The sequence below is a fragment of the Scyliorhinus canicula genome, chromosome 5 (assembly GCF_902713615.1).
Source record: "Scyliorhinus canicula chromosome 5, sScyCan1.1, whole genome shotgun sequence".
In the NCBI taxonomy this organism is placed as follows: domain Eukaryota; kingdom Metazoa; phylum Chordata; class Chondrichthyes; order Carcharhiniformes; family Scyliorhinidae; genus Scyliorhinus; species Scyliorhinus canicula.
The window spans coordinates 86,878,149-86,898,617 of NC_052150.1; the positions used below are offsets into that span (position 1 = coordinate 86,878,149).

At 45.1% G+C, this 20,469-nt stretch overlaps 1 protein-coding gene across 4 annotated transcripts in view; it reads left to right on the top strand.

Annotated features, from left to right (window-relative positions):
• LOC119966108 (DNA topoisomerase 2-beta-like) overlaps positions 1–20,469 on the top strand; it is a 221,267-nt gene that overhangs the window by 126,459 nt on the left and 74,339 nt on the right. For all 4 annotated transcript variants that reach the window (XM_038797331.1, XM_038797332.1, XM_038797333.1 and 1 more), the window contains 3 exons: positions 1,778–1,926; positions 7,498–7,729; positions 10,907–11,041. In XM_038797331.1, coding sequence (XP_038653259.1) covers positions 1,778–1,926; positions 7,498–7,729; positions 10,907–11,041 — 516 coding nt within the window. The remainder of the gene's footprint in view (positions 1–1,777; positions 1,927–7,497; positions 7,730–10,906; positions 11,042–20,469) is intronic.

Sequence of the window (20,469 nt, forward strand, 5' to 3'; positions counted from 1 at the left end):
GTCTCTGACAAATTCTTTTGCCTCTTCCGCCGACCCAAAGAACAGCTCCCGGCCTTCGTAGGTCACCCACCGACATGCCGGGTACAGTCGCTCAAACTTCACCCCCTTGTAGAGGGTCGCCTTGACCTTGTTAAACCTCGCTCTTTCTATTGGCCAGTTCTGCACCCAGGTCCTGGTACACTCGCATTTCACTGCCCTTCCAGTCTGCCTGGCCCCCCTCATAATTTGCTCCTTGCCCAGGACACCACTATCGCCCTTGGTAGCTCGTCCGCCTGGGGCTTCCTCATTAGCACCCTATGCGCTTGATCCACCACCAAAGGCCGAGCGAATACACCCTCTCCTAGCAGCTTCTCCAGCATCCTCCCCACATACGTGCCAGGATCGGCTCCTTCACTGCCCTCCGGCAGGCCCACGATCCTTATGTTCTCCCTGCGTGACCGGTTCTCCAGGTCTTCAACCGTCTCCTGGAGCCGTCTCTGCTGATCTTGCATCAGCCCCATCTCCGCTGCCATCGAGGCGAACTGCTCCTCGTGTTCTCCCAGCACCTCTTCCATCTTCTGGATCGCCTGACCCAGGGCTGCCAGCTTCATCTCCACGCAGTCGACCATCGTCTTGATCGAATCCACTGGCCGGTCCAGGTCCTACAGACTCTCCTTGCGTTGCTGGGTGAACTTCTCGTTCAAGAAGCCCACCAGCTGGTCCGTCGACCAGTGGGAACAAACCAAGTTTATTCAACCTCTCCTCATAGCTAATGCGCTCCATACCAGGCAACATCCTGGTAAATCTCTTCTGCCCCCTCTCTGAAGCCTCCAGATCCTTCTGGTAATGTGGTGACCAGAATTGAACACTATACTCCAAGTCTGGCCTAACTGAGGTTCTATACAGCTGCAACATGACTTGCCAATTTTTATACTCAAAGGACTGGGAGGTCTTGTGCCACAATGGGTAGCACATGTCTCTGAGCCAAAAGCTCCAGGTTCAAGTCCTATATCATGTGTCTGCTACCCTTCTCCGTTTAGGTGGCAGAATAACTATTTAAAAATGAGCTATGCTGTAATATGAGACTGATAAAGCTTTTTTCTGAAACATGAGATACGTCTCTTAAGGCGGGGCTGCCTAATGTGGAATGCAAAGAGAGCACCTCTGATGCCAAGGCCATTATATTGAAATAAGCTCAGAGGAGATTATACTTTATTGACTCTCACTCGCTGCTCACCCCACCATCTCAGAAAAACTTGCATTCATATAGGTGCCTTTAATAGAGTAAAATACCGTGGCATTTCACAACAGCATTATTAAACTTTAGCAATGAGCTACATGAGGAAATATTAGGACAGGTGACCAAAAGCTTGGTCAGAGAATTAGGAAAGAATTCCGAAGCTTCGGTCTCTGAAGATAAGGGCACAGTTTCCAATGGTGGATTAAAATTGGATATATGCAGGAGGCCAGAAATGGAAGGATGCAGAGATTTCAGAGGGTTGTAGGATTAATAGAGGTTACAAAGTTACAGAGGTGTAAGGCTATCGAGGAATCTGAAAACAAGGATGTGAATTGTTAAATTAAGGTATGGCCGGGTCAGCAAACATGGGGATGGTGGCCGGGTGAACTGACATTCGTGCAAGCAAGGAACATTAACCCAATGCTGTCATCTTTCAGAAGTGTGAGAGAAAATGCATCAACAAATTAAGATTAGACACTTATTGTCTATGATATTGCAACATAGTATTTACTTGATTTTTTATTGTTATATAAGTAACTGTCAGTTTTTCCTTTTCAGCAAGCACTTATGATGACCATCGTAAACTTGGCTCAAGACTTTGTAGGAAGTAACAATATAAGTTTGTTGCAGCCAATTGGTCAGTTTGGTACCAGACTGCATGGTGGCAAAGATGCTGCTAGCCCACGTTATATTTTCACAATGTTAAGGTAAGCCGAGAAAGTTGTTTTGAAATAAAAATGTCTTAATGCTGATATGGAAAAGATAGATTCATGTAAAAAGCATTAACCAGCCGTTACCCTTTAATACTGACAGAATTCGATCATTTTTTATTTTTTTCGGTTTTGTAGTTCACTCATTTCTCGCTTGTGCAATTTGTCAATGTTTCCTTTTATCTTTATTTATAATGAGTTTTTATGTTCAATGTTTTGACAAACTATATGCAATTGTATTTTTATGATTTTGTTTTTCTAGTTACATTGGAACATGATTATTGAATTTGTCAAAATCATAGGAGTAGCGATAGGCCAACTGGCCCTCGAGCCTACTCTGCCATTCAACTAGAGCATGACTGATTTTTCCCCAACACCATTTTCCCATATTCCTTGATATCGTTAATATCTTGAAATCTCTCGATTTCTGGCTTGAATATACTTGGTGACTGAGTCTACACAGCCCTCTAGCATAGAGAATTCCAAAGATTCACCATCCTTTGAGTGAAGGAAATCTTCCTCAGTACAATCCCGAATGACCTACCTCTTGTCTGAGACTGTATCCCCTGCTTGTAGACCACCACCCCCAGCCAGAGGAGACGTCCTTTCTGCATCTACTCTGGTGAGCTCTGTAAGATATTTGTATGCTTCAGTGAGATCACCTTTCATTCCTGTAAACTCAAGAGAGTATAGGTGCAATCTCCCCAATTTCTCCTGGTAGGGCTATCCCGCCATTCCAGGGATCAGCCTAGTGAACCTTTGTTGTGTTTCCACTGTGGCAAGTTTATCCTTTTGTGGATAAAGGGACCAGAACAGTACATAATACTCCAGCTACAATTTCACCAAGCTCGCTTCAATTGCAGAAAGACTCCTTCACTCATGTACTTAGGTCCTATTGCAATAAAGACGAACATACCATTTGTCTTCCAAATTGCTTGCTGCACTTGCATGTTAGTTTTTCAGTGACTTATGAACAAGGACATCCAGGTCTCTTTTGGACATCAATACTTCCCAATCTCTCACCATTTAATAAGTACTCTGCATTTCTGATTTTCCTACCAAAGTGGGTAATTTCACATTTTCCTATTTTATATTCCATCTGCTATGTTCTTGCCCTCACAGACAGCTTGTCTAAATCCTTTGGAGGCCTCTCGGCATCCTTCTTACCATTTACGTTCCCACCTAGTTTGTGTCAGCAGCGAACTTGGAAATATTATACTCAGTCTCTACATTAAATCATTGATATAGATTGCTAATAGCTGGGTCTGAAGCACTGGTGCTTGTGGTACCCCTCTAGTCACAGCCTGCAACCTGCAAATGACCCATTTATTCCTACTCTGTTTTCCACCTGTTGACCAATTCTGTAACCATATTACCCCCAATCCCATGCACTCTAATTTACTTACTAAATTCAGTGTGGTCCTTATCAAAGCCTTCTGAAAGTCCAAATACACCACATCCTCAAAAAACTCATAACAGGCTTGCCAAAAATGATTTGTTTTGCTAAATGTCCAGTTATCACATTCTTTATTATATATTTTAGCATTTTCCCTACTATTTAATGTCAGGCTAATGGTTCCCCATTTCCTCTTTCCCTTTTTTAAATAGTGGGGTTACATTTGTTAACTTCTAATCTGCAGGAACCATTCCAGAATCTATAGCATTTTGGAAGCAGACCACCAAAGCATCCATTGTCTCTACCGTGATCTCTTTAAGCACTCTGGGATGTAGATCATCAGGTCCAAGAAATGTATCAACTTTCAATCCTATTAATTTATCCAGTTCTACATTTTTTATTAATACTCAATTCTTTCAGTTTCTTATTATTGCTTGTTCCTTGGTTCACTGGTACTCCAATTAGGTTTTTTTTTTATCCTCCTCTTTGAAGACAGACACACAGGACTGGATTCTCCGATTTTGAGGCTATGTCCTCACGCCGGCATGGGAACGGTGGAAAAAATGCTGTAAAACGGCCATTTACCAGCAGCGTAGAGAACCCGGCTCTAGTTGCCGATTTGGCCCGGAGAATTGCTGGGTCCGTGGCCGCGCATGCGCATGGCTGCGGCATGCAGCAGCGGACTCAGTCTGCTAGCATGCCCCAGACACCCCCTCCCCACCGTGCCTTCAGCCCCATATAATGTCCCACCCCCCTGGCCTACGGATCGGCCCTCCCCCGGCTGTGGCAGTGCTGGACTGAGTCCGCAGCCGCCACACCGAGTTCCCGACGGACGAGACCACACACGACCAACGCTGTCGGGAACTCAGCTGGTTGGGAACAGAGCATTGTGGGAGGGCCTCAGGCAATGTCCTGAGGCCGGCGATACGTGGCGTGGCGTACTCCCTGAGTACGCTGCTTTGGAGGGGGCGGAGCATCGTGAAAGTGGCGCCGCGCCCGATTTGGTTGCGAACTGCGATTCTCCCACCGAACGCGATTTCGGCGATCAGAGAATCCAGCCCAAAGTATTTGTCTAGTTCCTCTGCATTTCCTTATTCTCCATTATAAATTCTCCTGTATCTACCAGAGCTGGCCCACGTTGTTTGTCTAATTTTTTTACATCCTATAGAAACTGTTAGAGTCCGTTTTTATGTTAATCACTTAGTGCATTCATATTCTATTTTCTCTTTCTTTATCAGTTTCTTGGTCCTCCTTTGCTGAATTCTAAAATGTTACCAATCCTCCAAGTTTACTAGGGCTGGATTCTCCGATCCTGCGGCTATGTCCGCAGGATCCATCTGGCCATACGACCAGAAAGTCGGGGAATCCACCCATCGGGGACGGAGCATCGCAAAAACAACACTGCCCCCCAATTCCGGTGTAAAAAGGGATTCTCTGTGCCAAACGCGATTTTGGCATCGCCGATCGGAGAATCCAAGCCCGAGATCTTTTGGCAATTTTACAAGCATCTTCCTTTCACCCTTTAACTTCATTTGTTAGTCATGGTTAGATCACCTTTACTGCCTGGTTTTTATGCCTCAGAGCAATATAAATATGTTTTAAACCATTTAATAATGTTTAATGCCAGCCTGTCTAGTGTCCTACCGTTTAATATAGTTTTCTAATTTACCACAGCCACTTTGCTCCCATACCTTTGTAGTTTCCTTTGTTTAGATTTAAGACCATTGTTTTGGATTGAACAACATCACTACTAATTCAGTTTACCCAGTCTATATGCAGATTGAAGTCCCCCATGATTACTGTGTTACCCTTGCCCCTGATTTCCTGATAGCCTAAATTGCCATTGCTATTTGGGGACCTGTAAACAACACGTACAACTTGTTCTTCTGACCCTTGCTGGCACTACCAAGGTGCCCAGGTGTCATTGCCAGTTGGCAGGAGCACTCCAGAATGCCAGGTTGGCATTGCCAAGCTGACATTTGTTGCATGCATTTTCGGGCTGGGGGTACCCTATGTGGGGCTTAGAGGCGTGTGGAGGGATAAGGGTCCCTCCCATAGTGCATTCAGCCTTGTTGGAGGGGGAGGGGGGGGGGGGGGGGGGTCGCTTGGGGGGCTTTAAAAATGGAGTCCCAATCTCTCGCTGAACTGGGAGTTCCAACGAGGGGAGCTCCCATAATGTACAAAATGGGGCTACGTGCGGCCTCAGGCACGCATTCCCCGCTGAGGCCCCTTGTACAAGCTCATGTTGCATAGCCATGTGTTTCTTGGCACTGCAAACGCCAGGGAACACACAGCTAAACAAGCTTGCTATGGAACTTTGTTCCCAATTAGTTGAATCACGCTCCTTATCTCATTTGAATCTATAACCTCTCATTCAAATCTTCTGGGGTTGGACATTCCTCGCCGTATTCAAGAGGTGGGAATGACGGAGGTGCGGAGAATCAAGTCGAAGACCTACGTCGGTGGAATTTTCCGCTCGATTGTCTGCACCGATTACTTAACGGGGATCCCAACTTTCAAAGTGCCCTGGGGCAGTTCCTGGTGGGGTGGGGGCTTCCCTAAAGGGAAAAAGGTGGTGCCTGGAGCTCTGTGTGCTTGTTTTTTTCTATTCTTTTTTACATTGGGGCACCCTTTAAAAAGGGCATCGTTTGAAAACTGAAGTTGCTGGCAGGGCAGGTCCCTGTCAGAGTGATGTTTTGGAATAGGTCTCCTGTTTTTTTTGCCAAAACAAAATGGCGCGAAACGCCAGCAGCGCAGCCAGCAGGCTACACTCGCTTTTCCCGCCCAAGCTGACATTTAGCCCAAAAATGGCAAAATTCTATTATGTTCTGTCCCCATTGTTATCACCTTGTCTTAAGTAAACATCTGTTTGCAATGTTGCTAGGATCATCAACATATCAAAATCAGTAGTTTTATTAACATAACCAAACTGTCCCTGCTTTAAGAAGCTTACATTTTCCAATAATTAAAAAAAAAATTATATCCAGCAGTAAACATTCCAATTTATTCGATTTCCTAATATTTTATTTTTCCTGATATTTCCATCATGCTGTCAATTCATCCACCTTATTGTGAATGCTGCATCCATTTAAATAGCGTGCCAATGCTCAGTCTTTTTTTTATTTTCACAACCTCTATCCTGGCATATAATCTTTATTAGTGTCACAAGTAGGCTTACATTATCACTGCAATGAATTTACTGTGAAAAGACCCTCGTCGCCACACTCCGGCGCTAGTTCAGGCACACAGAGGGAGAATTCAGAATGTCCAATTCGCCTAACAGCACGTCTTTCGGGACTTGTGGGAGGAAACCGGAGCACCGGAGGAAACCCACACAGACATGGGGAGAACGTGCAAACTGTGCACAGACAGTGACCCAAGCCGGGAATCAAACCCGGGTTCCTGGCACAGTGAAGCAGCAGTGCTACCCACTGCTACCAAGCCGCATATTCTTACGTTTGTATGTTCTTTCTGTCCTGCCACACTCAGTTTATCAATTTCCCAACCTTGCTCTCTTGCCTTGTCCTCGCTCTTTAATTTATCACATCTATCCTCACTTGTAAATTCTATGATCCTATTCAACCGCACTATTTAGTTTAAAGCCTTCTCTACCTTCCTTATTATACGACTCACCAGAATACTGGTCCCAGCACGTTCAGGTGAAAACCGGCTCAACGTTACAGCTCCTACTTTTCTCAGTACTGGTGTAAGTTTTAGGGTTTTGAGGTATAAAAATCCCTTAAGGCGTGAATTTTTAATTTCTAACATTAGGGTCCTCCGTTGTGCTCAACCTACAAGGTATGGTAATTAGTATTTATGAATTAAGTAGAATTCATTAAGCAAGATTTTACATATATTTAATAAGAAGCAGTGAAGACAACATACAAGTTTCTCTTCTCTCAAGATCCCAGGAATGTTTGGTATTGTCAGCACAGACAATGCCTCCTGTTTTTGAAATGATGTTGAACTATGTCCAGAAGAGTCCTGAATCCTGACACCAGTCTGGGCAGGCAACACAGTTTTCTGGATTTATGCTCCTGGCTGCAAAATCAGTTTGTTTTTTAGACAATATGTAGTTATTCACAATTTGTTTTACAAATATTTTTTCTGAATATTAAATCTTTATTAAATTATCTTAATTTTGTGGTTAAACGTATTACATTTGTTTTTAGTCCATTGGCACGTTTGCTTTCCCCTCAAGTGGATGACAATTTATTGAAGTTTCTTTATGATGACAACCAGCGAGTCGAGCCAGAGTGGTACTGCCCCATAATTCCCATGGTTCTCGTTAATGGAGCTGAAGGTATTGGCACTGGATGGGCTTGTAGAATTCCTAATTATGATACCCGGGAGCTGGTCAACAATGTCAGGCGAATGCTCGATGGTCTGGATCCCCTACCTATGGTAAATAATGGAAATATATATTAATTTAAAAGAAATGTTTTTTTGTCATATTTCAGCAAATTAGAGTGTTTTATGCAAATACTCTTAGTATAATGTTCTGTTCAACAAGGTATATTTTCTGATAACAGAAAGAGACCATGTACGACTGATACAGACATGATGGGGTGAATGGCGGCCTCCTGCACTGTAGCTTTTCTATGGCTCTAGATAGAGAATAAAATTGATCTATACTAGTATGGTCATGTAGTGAGTTAACATCTCAATTTACACCTAACTTCTTTTCTTCTCAATTGACTTTAATGGGGAAAGGTGTAAAATGGACTGTCAACTTGCCATTGTTGTAATTTGCAGACCATTTTCCATCCCATAATGCTACAAGATGACCGTTAATGCTGTAGCATCATTTAAAGTGAAAAACGTAACCAAGACAAATTGGGCAGGATTCTCCGTCCCAGGATGCCTGGAAAGAATGCATTCCCCGATGGGATGGAGAATGGCTCACTGCGGAAAAAGCGGGATCAGCGCCGGTGGCCAATCGGAACGTGGTGATCCGACTCCCTGCTGGCGGCATGAACGAGGTCCACGATGCGTACCGGTAGGGATGTAAATAGTTGCAAATGATTCTTAATGACCCATTTGCACCTATTCAGTGGGCCCGACAACATGTGCTCTGCCCCACCCCCTGTAATTCGAGAGTCCCTGCGGCTGGGAATCACGTGGGCGCAGATCACTTGTAGTCTCAGTAATCATGAACCTGACGTGGTGGACATCGCAGTGAGCCAAGTGGCCCCCTTGGTCCACCACCCTAGTGCCACGCTGGTAGAGCCCATCCCAGCCCTCAACAATACACTGCCTGTCCCCCTCCCCCCTCCCCCACAGGGATCCCTGTAATAGGTGATCCTTCTGCCAAAGGAACTCTCTCCACAGACCCTTCACCCCACTCCACCCTCAGAAAGGAAACCCTGTCTGGAAGCTAGAGAGCAGTCTAGGCAGGGACAATGGAAAGCATCATTGCTGTAATACTTACCTTGCAGCTCCATGTGCCCATTCCTCAAAGGAGACTAGCTGTGCCGGCATCTTGCTCCCACAGATCAATTATCTGCAAGCCATTCATAGCTATCGAGCAGAGGTCTGTGAATGACAGCACAAGCATATTCTTCATGCTTCAATGGCCTAAGTTGAAACCCCAATGTTTGGAAACGCTGACTACATCAAAGAGATGTAAGTGTATTCCAAACACTCAAGCGTGGTGTAAGGTTGTGGGTGAGGGGTAGATTGATGGATCGGGGATAGGCCTGGGTGGGTAGGTCGGTTCAGGATGTGGTTGTTGGGTCAAGCATGGAGTCAGATGGTCCGTCAGGGTGCTGGAGAGGTTGTCAGGAGATTGTGGGGTAGAGTGTTGGATGTGAAGGAGTTGAGGGAGCCAGTGGTGGGTCGGGAGGTCTCATTACAACATAGGGGTTGAAGTGGTATTAATTCTTCTAGCTTTTTCCGGGTAACTATTCTACTAAGGGAGTCAAAATCATCTGAAGACTCCAATTTAAATTGAAGTATCAGATGGTTCCCTGGTGCAGACTAATTGCTCCATTAGAAGTGTAAACCTCCCGGGCAATTACCTTGCAGTTCCTGCATGGGGACATCTGGCGGGGGTCCCCTAGCTCATTTTCTGGGGTTCTTCCTGGGTATGGGCCCCTAGAAATCAGAAGTTTATTTTTTGGTCATTTATCTCATTCCTGTTTATTGAACTTTGTGTGAAAATTGGCTGTCGTCCTTTCATGCATTTTAATAGTAGAAACACTTCAGAAGTGTCTCATTGGTTGTGATGCGCATTGGGGTGTTGTGATGTTGTGAAAGAAACAAACTGAATGCCAGTTTGTTCTTTATTAATTTGTTATAATCATGGGGTAATCTTCCATCTATTTAAATGTAATGAAGTTTTCAATCAGATTGTTTGATTGAGATCTGAGGAACTAAGATCTCACCCTACATTTTTATAAAATAAATATTGATATGCTCATTGCTGTTTCTAAAATGTAAAAACTGAAAAAAGACCTTTAAAATGGCTGAACCTAGGCCTGTCTGGGACCCCCGTAAAGTCTTGGTAAAACTTGCACCTTGTTATCTCCGAGGAGCCACCTGAGAACTGTACAGACCAATTTCAAAGCGAGCTATAAAAGGCCATCTGCATTTAATAACCCAGGCTGGCCAAAAGGAGAGGGATCATCTGCAAAGAAAAAGGCCCCGCAACATTCTTTTCCGTTCCTAATGGCTGAGGCATTTAACATTTGTTGGAAACCAGACGATGGATACACATACTTTGTTAAAGATCTGTTGGAGCAGTGGAGTCATGCAACATGTGGCCCTGGCTTATGGTTCAAGCAATATTACCTTACTGAACTGCATAGCTCTGTATGCTGTTCACCATCTAACCAGCAGCTTCACAAACAAGAAGCTATGCCCAGAATACCTGGCCCCCATATACACTGCTTCTGCTGGAAAATCTCTACCAACACCTACTGGACTGACTCATCTTTGCATTCCTATCTCATCGTGTGGTGTTAACACCACCAGAAAAGTGAATTATTCCACCCTGGTTTTCAGCCCACCAACCTCTTTCATTGGACTTTGATTCTGGACTCTGGAACCTACATGAAACAAAATGTCTTCTTCTCTGTGGTCTCTGTACTGTAAATCCTCCTTTTCTCTATCACTCTCTTTGCTATCTGAATGTGAGGGGAACGTTGCAAAACGTTTTTCTCGCTTTTGAGTGTATGTAAATAAACTAACCCTTTGAGTTCACCCTCCCTCAAGTTGCTGTGGGGCTATCAATAGAAAACTGGATCACACCAAAACCCAGGGTTTGGGAAATAAACCACTGCTTATAAAGAGGGAAACAAATCAAATAACCTTTTTGTTTACGGATGGGTGGCAAGAGGAGAAATGAGTGCTGTTTAAATTAACCCTCTCTCGTGAACATAACAGATACTATTAATTTGTTAGAAAAGATGCAAATTTTTTTGTAGATTAGTATATTGTTCACGTTCACTTTACACTTTACATGCTTGATCTTGTTGACATAGAAATAGCATAACACTGCATGCATCGATATTGCAAAGAATGCCAATCATGTGATTGAGAGTTTAATCTCATTCTTATAATTCTACTTTGATTCTCTAGCTTCCAAGCTACAAGAATTTCAAAGGAACGATTCATGAAGTAGGCCAAAACCAATATGTTGTTAGTGGTGAGATCTTGGTATTGGATCGGAATACAATAGAAATTACAGAACTTCCAGTAAGGACTTGGACACAGGTAAAGTATGCAATTTTGAGGAAAGTATTCATTTGACAGTAATTCAGGTATTGATGAAGTCAGTGACTTCTTGAGAATATGGATTTGCTCATATGGATATGAATATGGATAATCTCTGGATCCACGTGCAAATTGGCATAGGGATGAGAAAATTAGGGAAGCAAACACATGGCTAAAGGAATGCTGTGGAAAAGAAGTTTTTAATTTCATGGGTAACTGGCATCAGAATTGGTACAGGAGGAAACTGTACCGTTGGGATGGTCTCAGCCTGAACCGATCTGGTACCAATGTCCTAGCGGAAAGGATAAATAGGGTGGTCATAAGGACTTTAAGCTAGAAAATGGGGGGGGGTTCAGGGGAAGTCAATACAGTTCAAAAAAGAAATATCAGGGCAGAGAATAAAGAAATAGTCAGGAACCCAACTTCAGGATCTGCAGGTAATGGCAAAATGACAAGAAGTATACAGGTTAAATGAGAAGAGAGAAATAATAAACAAGGGACTAAAGCATCAGTGCTGAGAGACTGGTTAGGGGGTACAGACCAAGTAACAGTTCTGTATACTTATGCATGGATTGTAAGGAATAAACTAGATGAGCTGCAGGCGCAAACTCAAATGAAACATACAATGCAGTAACTATTACCGAGACAGGACTGCAGGATGGTTGGGACTGGCAACTAAATATACCTCGTTATAGAGTTTATAGGAGGGGGGAGGGAAGATGGCAAAGGGTGTGGAGTAGCCTTACCGATAGAAATACTGGGCTAGATTCTCCGCCGCCCGTCGCTGGTAGCGGGGTTCCTGATGCAGCGGAGAATCGGATGTCATGATGGCGCTGATCCATTTCCGATGCTCCAGCTGGCAGCGGGATTGAGGTTTGTGCCTGATCTATGTGCATCCACATGGCGGGCCAGACTCCATATTCTCCTGGCCCTCGTGATTTTCCAGTGGCCTTGGCCAGGAATCATGTGGGTGGGATTTGCTTCAGGTATATGTCAGCATGACCATGACGTGGAGGACCTTGCGGTGGGCCAAGTGGGCAACACCTTAAGAGAGTTGCCCCCAAAGTCCATCTGAGGGACCCATGCCCCCCACAATGTAAGATCTGCCCATCCCACTCTCACCAGTCTCCCCCCCCCCCCCCCCCCCCCCTCGGAAACCACCTAAATAAAGAGATCTCCCAAAGACCCCTCAGGGAAAGGAGACCTGTCAAGAAGCCTCCATGAAAAGAGATCCCTGTCTGGACTCTAGGAAGCACTCCAGACAGAGTTAGCGAAAAAAGATTATGTTGTAACACTCAACTGGGCATTACATCTGCTGGCTCAGACACAGGAAGCACCACATATCAATTCCTGGAAAGAGAAACCAGTGACCTGTGTTTAAACCCCTCAGATCCTTGAGCTGCAAGCCATTCATTCATTTCCCTTTCTGGGCTGCGATTGAGAGCTTCCACACACACACACACAGCTCTCAGCCTTGCTCCATTCATCTTCCTTCACGGTTGAGTAACTCTAAAGTGCCACTATGTTTCTGAACATCAACCACTTCAGCAAGAGTGATTTTGAAGTACTCAGCTGGAAGTTGACAACACTTAACTCTCTTCCTGACAGGGGGCTCTTTTCAGGGGTGCTTCCCGACGGGTTTCTCTTTTCTGGGGGGGTCTCTTTATTTACCGGGTTTCTGTGGGAGGTCCCTTTCTTTAAGGGGTCTCTGCGGGGGACACTTTATTTAGGTGGTGTCTGTGGAGAGGTCCTTTTATTTTTTACTGGTCTCTGGGTGGGTCTCTTTAATTACGGGGCCTACGAGAGGCCCATTATTTAGGGGGTCTCTGTGGGGAAGGGTGGGTCATCCCTGTACTTGGGGGAAGGGGAGGGGGGTCCCATAAAATCCAGGGATTTGGGGCTGAATTGCAGGGGGGGGGGATTGATTTGCGATGGGGGGGGGGGGTAACTAACCTCTTACCTCACTATCAGGCCGCCGCCACAAAATGGCAACCCGATAGCAGAATTTCCTCAGGAAACCCTCGCAATCCTCACCATGCATTAATTTGCATGCGAAGGATAGTGAATCGCTTCCTGATCTGTGCTCCCAGCCGCAGCGCGTGTCAGTTTCAATTCACCTCTGGCAGGAGAACATAGTCTTCCGAACAAAGAATGCACTGGGAGGACTTCCATTTAATGTCTTTCAGAAGTTCAGGCTTTCATTTTGGTATTTCCGGTGCAACGTGGCCGGAAGATTGCGCCCAGAGTTTCCCAGTTGTCACTCAACCCTGGGTAGCATCTACCTCCTCGGTAAAGACAGGTGCAAAGTATTCACTTAATGCCACCATGCCCCCAGCCTCCACGTGTAATTTTTTTTTTTTAGTTATTATCTGCCCTACTCCTTTTACTATTTATTTGAAGACAGAAGGTGTTGGAATTTCCTTGTATGTCGGCTGCCAGTCTTTTCTCATAATCCCTCTTCACTTCTCTAATGTGCTTTTTCACCTCCCCTCTGAACCTTCTGTATTCCTCTTGTTTCTCAACTGAATTTACTACTGACACCACACTTTTTCTTCCTAATCTTAATTTCTATCTTCTTTTCCATCCAGGGAGCTCTGGATCTGTCTGGCCTACCTTTCCCTTTTAAAGGAATATACCTTGACTGTGTCCAGACCATTTCTGTTTTAAAGGTAGCCCATTGTTCAGCTACAGTTTTCTCCATCAACCTTTTGTTCCAATCTAACTCGCCCAGCTCCATTCTTGCCCCATTGCAGTTGGCTCTCTCCCAGTTAATTATTTTTACACTCGATTGCCTATTTTATGTTTCTATTCATCATCCAATGCCTAATAATACAATGATTATGGTCTCCTAAATGTTCGTCTAATGATATTTAATCTACTTGGCCCACCTCATTTCCAAGAACCAGGTCCAACAGAAATATTCCTGAACACAATCTAGGAAGTTATGCCACTCTCCGCCCTTTACACTACTACTGTCCCAGTCTATATTTGGGTAATTAAAGAGCCCCATGGATTACACATTGACTGCATTTGAAAGTCATATTCTTAGGCAGCATTATATACAAAGTAAAGCATTAAAAAGGCACATTAATCATAACTTTGTGATTTTACAAATACGCTTCCACTTTTACAATGCTGGGAACAACTGAAGTAGCATTCACACACATGTTTGTTGTGCAACTCAAATAATTCAATTAATTTCAAAAATACAGTACTGATACTGTGTCAATGCAACACCCAATACTGAAGTATTTACTTTGCAACTTACTGTTGGGGGAGACGACTTACCAGGGGTCAGCCATGGGGTACAGGTCTCTGGCACAGAGTCTGTCCCTGTTGCTCAGAAGGGAAGGGGGGAAAGGAATAGAACATTAGTCATTGGAGACTCCATAGTTAGGGGGATAGATAGGATTCTGTGGGAACGAGAGAGACTCGCGGTTGGTGTGTTGCCTCCCAGGTGCCAGGGTCCGCGATGTCTCTGATCGTGTTTTCGGGATCCTTAAGGGGGAGGGGGAGCAGCCCCACATCGTGGTCCACATAGGTACCAACGACATAGGTAGGAAAAGGGATAGGGATGTAAGGCAGGAATTCAGGGAGCTAGGGTGGAAACTTAGAGCTAGAACAAACAGAGTTATTATCTCTGGGTTGTTACCTGTGCCACGTGCTAGCGAGTTGAGGAATAGGGGGAGAGAGCAGTTGAACACGTGGCTGCAGGGATGGTGCAGGAGGGAGGGTTTCAGATTCCTGGACAATTAGGGCTCATTCTGGGGTAGGTGGGACCTCTACAAACGGGATGGTCTACACCTGGACCAGAGGGGTACTAATATCCTCGGGGGGAGGTTTGCTAATGCTCTTCGGGAGGGTTTAAACTAGTTCAGCAGGGGATTGGGAACCTGAATTGTAGCTCCAGTACACAAGAAGCTGAGAGTAGTGAGGTCATGAGTAAGGTTTCAAAGTTGCAGGAGTGTACCGGCAGGAAGGAAGGTGGTCTAAAGTGCGTCTACTTCAATGCCAGGAGCATCCGGAATAAGGTGGGTGAGCTTGCGGCATGGGTTAGTACCTGGGACTTCGATGTTGTGGCCATTTCGGAGACATGGATAGAGCAGGGCGAGGAATGGTTGTTGCAGGTGCCGGGGTTTAGATATTTCAGTAAGTTCAGGGAAGGTGGTAAGAGAGGGGGAGGGGTGGCATTGTTAGTCAAGGACAGTATTACGGTGGCTGAGAGGACATTTGATGAGGACTCGAATACTGAGGTAGTATGGGCTGAGTTAAGAAACAGGAAAGGAGAGGTCACCCTGTTAGGGCTTTTCTATAGGCCTCCGAAAAGTTCCAGAGATGTAGAGGAAAGGATTGCAAAGATGATTCTGGATAGGAGCGAAAATAACAGGGTAGTTGTTATGGGGGACTTTAACTTTCCAAATATTGACTGGAAACACTATAGTTCGAGTACTTTAGATGGATCCGTTTTTGTCCAATGTGTGCAGGAGGGTTTCCTGATGCAGTATGTAGATAGGCTAACAAGAGGCGAGGCCATATTGGATTTGGTACTGGGTAATGAACCAGGACAGGTGTTAGATTTAGATGTAGGTGAGCATTTTGGTGATAGTGACCACAATTCGATTACGTTTACTTTAGCGATGGAAAGGGATAGGTATAAACCGCAGGGCAAGAGTTATTGCTGGGGGAAAGGCAATTATGAAGCGATGTGGCATGACTTAGGATGCATCGCCTGGAGAGGAAAACTGCAGGGGATGGACACAATGGAAATGTGGAGCATGTTCAAGGAACAGCTACTGCGTGTCCTTGATAGGTATGTACCTGTTAGGCAGGGAGGAAGTGGTCGAGTGAGGGAACCATGGGTTATTGAAGCAGTTGAATCACTTGTCAAGAGGAAGAAGGAGGCTTATGTGAAGATGAGACGTGATGGTTCAGTTGGGTCGCTTGAGAGTTACAAGTTAGCTAGGAAGGCTCTAAAGAGAGAGCTAAGAAGAGCCAAGCGAGGACATGAGAAGTCTTTGGCAGGTAGGATCAAGGATAACCCTAAAGCTTTCTATAGGTATGTCAGGAATAAAAGAATGACTAAGGTAAGAGTAGGGCCAGTCAAGGACAGTAGTGGGAAGTTGTGCGTAGAGTTCGAGGAGATACGAGAGGTGCTAAATGAGTATTTTTCATCAGTATTCACACAGGAAAAAGACAAAGTTGTCGAGGAGAATACTGAGATACAGGCTACTAGACTAGAAGGGTTTGAGGTTCATAAGGAGGAGGTGTTAGCAATTCTGAAAAGTGTGAAAATAGATAAGTCCCCTGGGCCAGATGGGATTTATCCTAGGATTCTCTGGGAAGCTAGGGAGGAGATTGCTGAGCCTTTGGCTTTGATCTTTAAGTCATCTTTGTCTACAGGAATAGTGCCAGAGGACTGGAGGATAGCAAATGTTGTCCCCTTGTACAAGAAGGGGAGTAGAGATAACCCCGGTAACTATTGGCCAGTGAGCCCTACTTCTGTTGTGGGAAAAGTCTTGGAAAGGTTGATAAGAGATAGGATGTATAATCATCTGGAAAGGAATAATTTGATTAGAGATAGTCAACATGGTTTTGTGAAGGGTAGGTCGTGCCTCACAAACCTCATTGAGTTCTTCGAGAAGGTGACCAAACAGGTGGATGAGGGTAAAGCAGTTGATGTGTATATGGATTTCAGTAAAGCGTTTGATAAGGTTCCCCACGGTAGGCTATTGCAGAAAATACAGAGGCATGGGATTCAGGGTGATTTAGCAGTTTGGATCAGAAATTGGCTAGCTGATAGAAGACAAAGAGTGGTGGTTGATGGGAAATGCTCTGACTGGTGTCCAGTTACTAGTGGTGTGCCACAAGGATCTGTTTTGGGGCCATTGCTGTTTGTCATTTTTATAAATGACCTGGAGGAGGGCGTAGAAGGATGGGTGAGTAAATTTGCAGATGACACTAAAGTCGGTGGAGTTGTGAACAGTGCAGAAGGATGTTACAAGTTACAGAGGGACATAGATAAGCTGCAGAGCTGGGCTAACGGGTGGCAAATGGAGTTTAATGCAGAAAAGTGTGAGGTGATTCATTTTGGAAGGAATACCAGAAAGGCAGAGTACTGGGCTAATGGTAAGATTCTTGGTAGAGTGGACGAGCAGAGAGATCTCGGTGTCCATGTCCATAGATCCCTGAAAGTTGCCACCCAGGTTGAGAGGGTTGTTAAGAAGGCGTACGGTGTGTTAGCTTTTATTGGTAGAGGAATTGAGTTTCGGAGCCATGAGGTCATGTTGCAGTTGTACAAAACTCTGGTGCGGCCGCATTTGGAGTATTGTGTGCAGTTCTGGTCGCCACATTATATGAAGGATGTGGAAGCATTGGAAAGGGTACAGAGGAGATTTACAAGAATGTTGCCTGGTATGGAGGGAAGATCATATGAGGAAAGGCTGAAGGACTTGAGGCTGTTTTCGTTAGAGAGAAGAAGGTTAAGAGGTGACTTAATTGAGGCATACAAGATGATCAGAGGATTAGATAGGGTGGACAGTGAGAGCCTTTTTCCTTGGATGGTGATGTCCAGCATGAGGGGACATAGCTTTAAATTGAGGGGAGATAGATATAGAACAGATGTCAGAGGTAGGTTCTTTACTCAGAGAGTAGTAAGGGCGTGGAATGCCCTGCCTGCAACAGTAGTGGACTCGCCAACACTAAACGCATTCAAATGGTCATTGGATAGGCATATGGACGATAAGGGAATAGTGTAGAGGGACTTTAGAGGGGTTTCACAGGATGGCGCAACATCGTGGGCGGAAGGGCCTGTACTGCGCTGTAATGTTCTATGCTCTATGTATCTTGTGTGGAATTGAGGAACAGCAAAGGATCTAAAACTGTAATGGGTGTTGTGTATAGAACCCCCCTTGAAGCAGTTCTGAGGTGTTAGAAAGTATAAATGTGGAAATGGGCCAGTGATTAACAACGGCAGAGTAGTATTAATGGAGAATTTTAATTTACACATGGATTGGGAGAGGCAGCCAAACACTGTCAGAAAGGTAAGGAATTCCTGGAATTTGTCCAGGATAGTTTCCGCCAGCAATATGCTCTAGATGTAACAAGGGGACAGGCAATATTAGAATTACTTATGAGTAATGAGCTAAATTCAATTAGTAGCCTAACTGTGCGTGAACATTTATCAAATAGTGATGACAACATGATTGAATTTGATGTAGCGTTTGAAAGTGAAAAGCACAAATCAGACTTGCATAAGGCTGACTTTAACAGGATGAGACAGAGACTGTCCACAGTAAACTGGGAAGATTTGTTAATCGGTCAAAAGACTGAAGAGCAGTGGAGAATATTTAAAGAAACATTTAACGAGATACAGAGCGAGTATATACCCCTGAAAGGAAAAAGCTCCACTTCACAAAAAAACAGCCATGGAAACTAAAGAGGTCAGGGACAGCATAAAACTAATAGAAAGCACTTCCAAAAATGCAAAACACAGCACAGATCCAGTGAAATAAGATAGAAGCAAAGACCAGCAAAGGGTCACAAAGCAGATTAAAAGAGCTACGAAATGAAACTTACATGGGACAACAAAATCAACAAGAAGATATTTTATAGTTATATGAAGGGGAAATGGGGGGGCTTCTGGTTGCGGCTATGCAGAGCTAAATTGCACGTTCGGCAGCTCCCGCTAGAAACGGACTTTTGGGCTCTTTTTAGGGTCCCCAACGGAACTTTTTCGATGTCTCCCGTTGTGGGAAGGAGTCAGCAACATTTCCCCTGCAGTGAATGGCCTGGACCAGGAGTGGGGCGAGCAAAAAAGTGCCAGCAAAGCCAAAGCAGGAGCGAGGGAAGAAGTACAAGATGGCGGCGGGTGGAGACCAGGCGGTATGGATGCAGTAGGCGCAGGAGCAGCAGGAGGCTCTTCAGCGCGGCTTCAGGGAACTCAAAACGGAGCTGCTGGAGTCGATGGAGGCTTCAATTGGTAAGCTGCTGGAAACTCAGATGGCCCAGGAGGTGGCGATCCGAGGGGTCCGGCAAAAGGTCTCCGAAAACGAGGACAAGATCTTAGGCCTCGCGGTGAAGGTGGAGGCGCACGAGGCGCTCCATAAGAAATGGCAGGAGCGGTTCGAGGAGATGGAGAATCGTTCGAGGCGGAAAGATCTGCGGATCCTGGGCCTCACGGAGGGGCTGGAGGGGTCGGATGTGGGGGCCTATGTGGTCATCATGTTAAATTCGCTGATGGGAGCAGGGTCCTTTCAGGGGCCCCTGGAGCTAGAGGGGGCCCACAGAGTACTGGCGAGAAGGCCCAAGCCTAACGAGCCGCCACGGGCGGTGCTGGTGCGGTTCCACCGGATGGCTGACCGGGGGTATGTGCTCAGGTGGGCAAAGAAGGAGCGGAGCAGCAGGTGGGAGAACGCGGAGGTACGGATCTACCAGGACTGGAGTGCGGAGGTGGCAAACAAGAGGGTTGGGTATAGCCGGACGAAGGCGGTGCTACACAGAAAGGGAGTGAAGTTCAGCATGCTGCAGCCGGCGCATCTGTGGGTCACCTACAAGGACCGACACTTTTACTTTGAGTCCCCGGAGGAGGCGTGGGCCTTCGTACAGGCCGAGAAACTGGACTCAAACTGAGGGTTGGGTATGGGGGTTTGCATGTAGCTGTGTTACATTGTGAGGGGGGTTTCTCTGTTTATTGTTGGTTCTTTGTTGCTTTTAGTGTGGATGGGGTACTGTTTTTAGTTGGGTCTGTCATGGGTATTTGACAGGTGGTGCTAACTAGTGGTGTACCACAAGGATCTATGTTGAGGCCTCAGTTATTCACATTATTCATTAATGACTTGGATGATGGCATAAAAAGTCATATATCCAAATTTGCTGATGATACAAATTTATGTGGCATTGTAGACAGCCTAGATGATAGCATAAAATTATAAGAAGACTTAGACAGACTAGGTCAATGGGCAAAATTGTCAGATTGAATTCAGTGTGAGCAAGTGTGAGGTTTTCTGTTTTGTACCAAAAAAGGATAGAGCAGGGTACCTTCTAAATGGGAAAAGGTTAGGTACAGTGGATGTCCAAAGGTACGTGGGGATTCAAGAGCAGAGATCTTTAGAATGCCACGAACAAGTGCAGAAAATAATCAAAAAGGTTAATGGAATGCTAGCCTTTATATCTGAAGAATTCTAGTATTCAGACACAGAAATTATGCTGCAGCTATCCAAAATCCTGGTTAAACCCCACTTGGAGTACTGTGAGCAGTTCTGGGTACCACATCTTAGGAAGCATTGACCTTGGAGGGAATGCAACGTAGGTTTACAAAAGTGAGGAGAGATTACACGAATTATGCCTGTTTTCACTAGTATGAAGAAGGTTAATGGGTGATCTACTCGAACTTTCCAAGATATTAACAGGAAAAGACAGGGTAGATAACG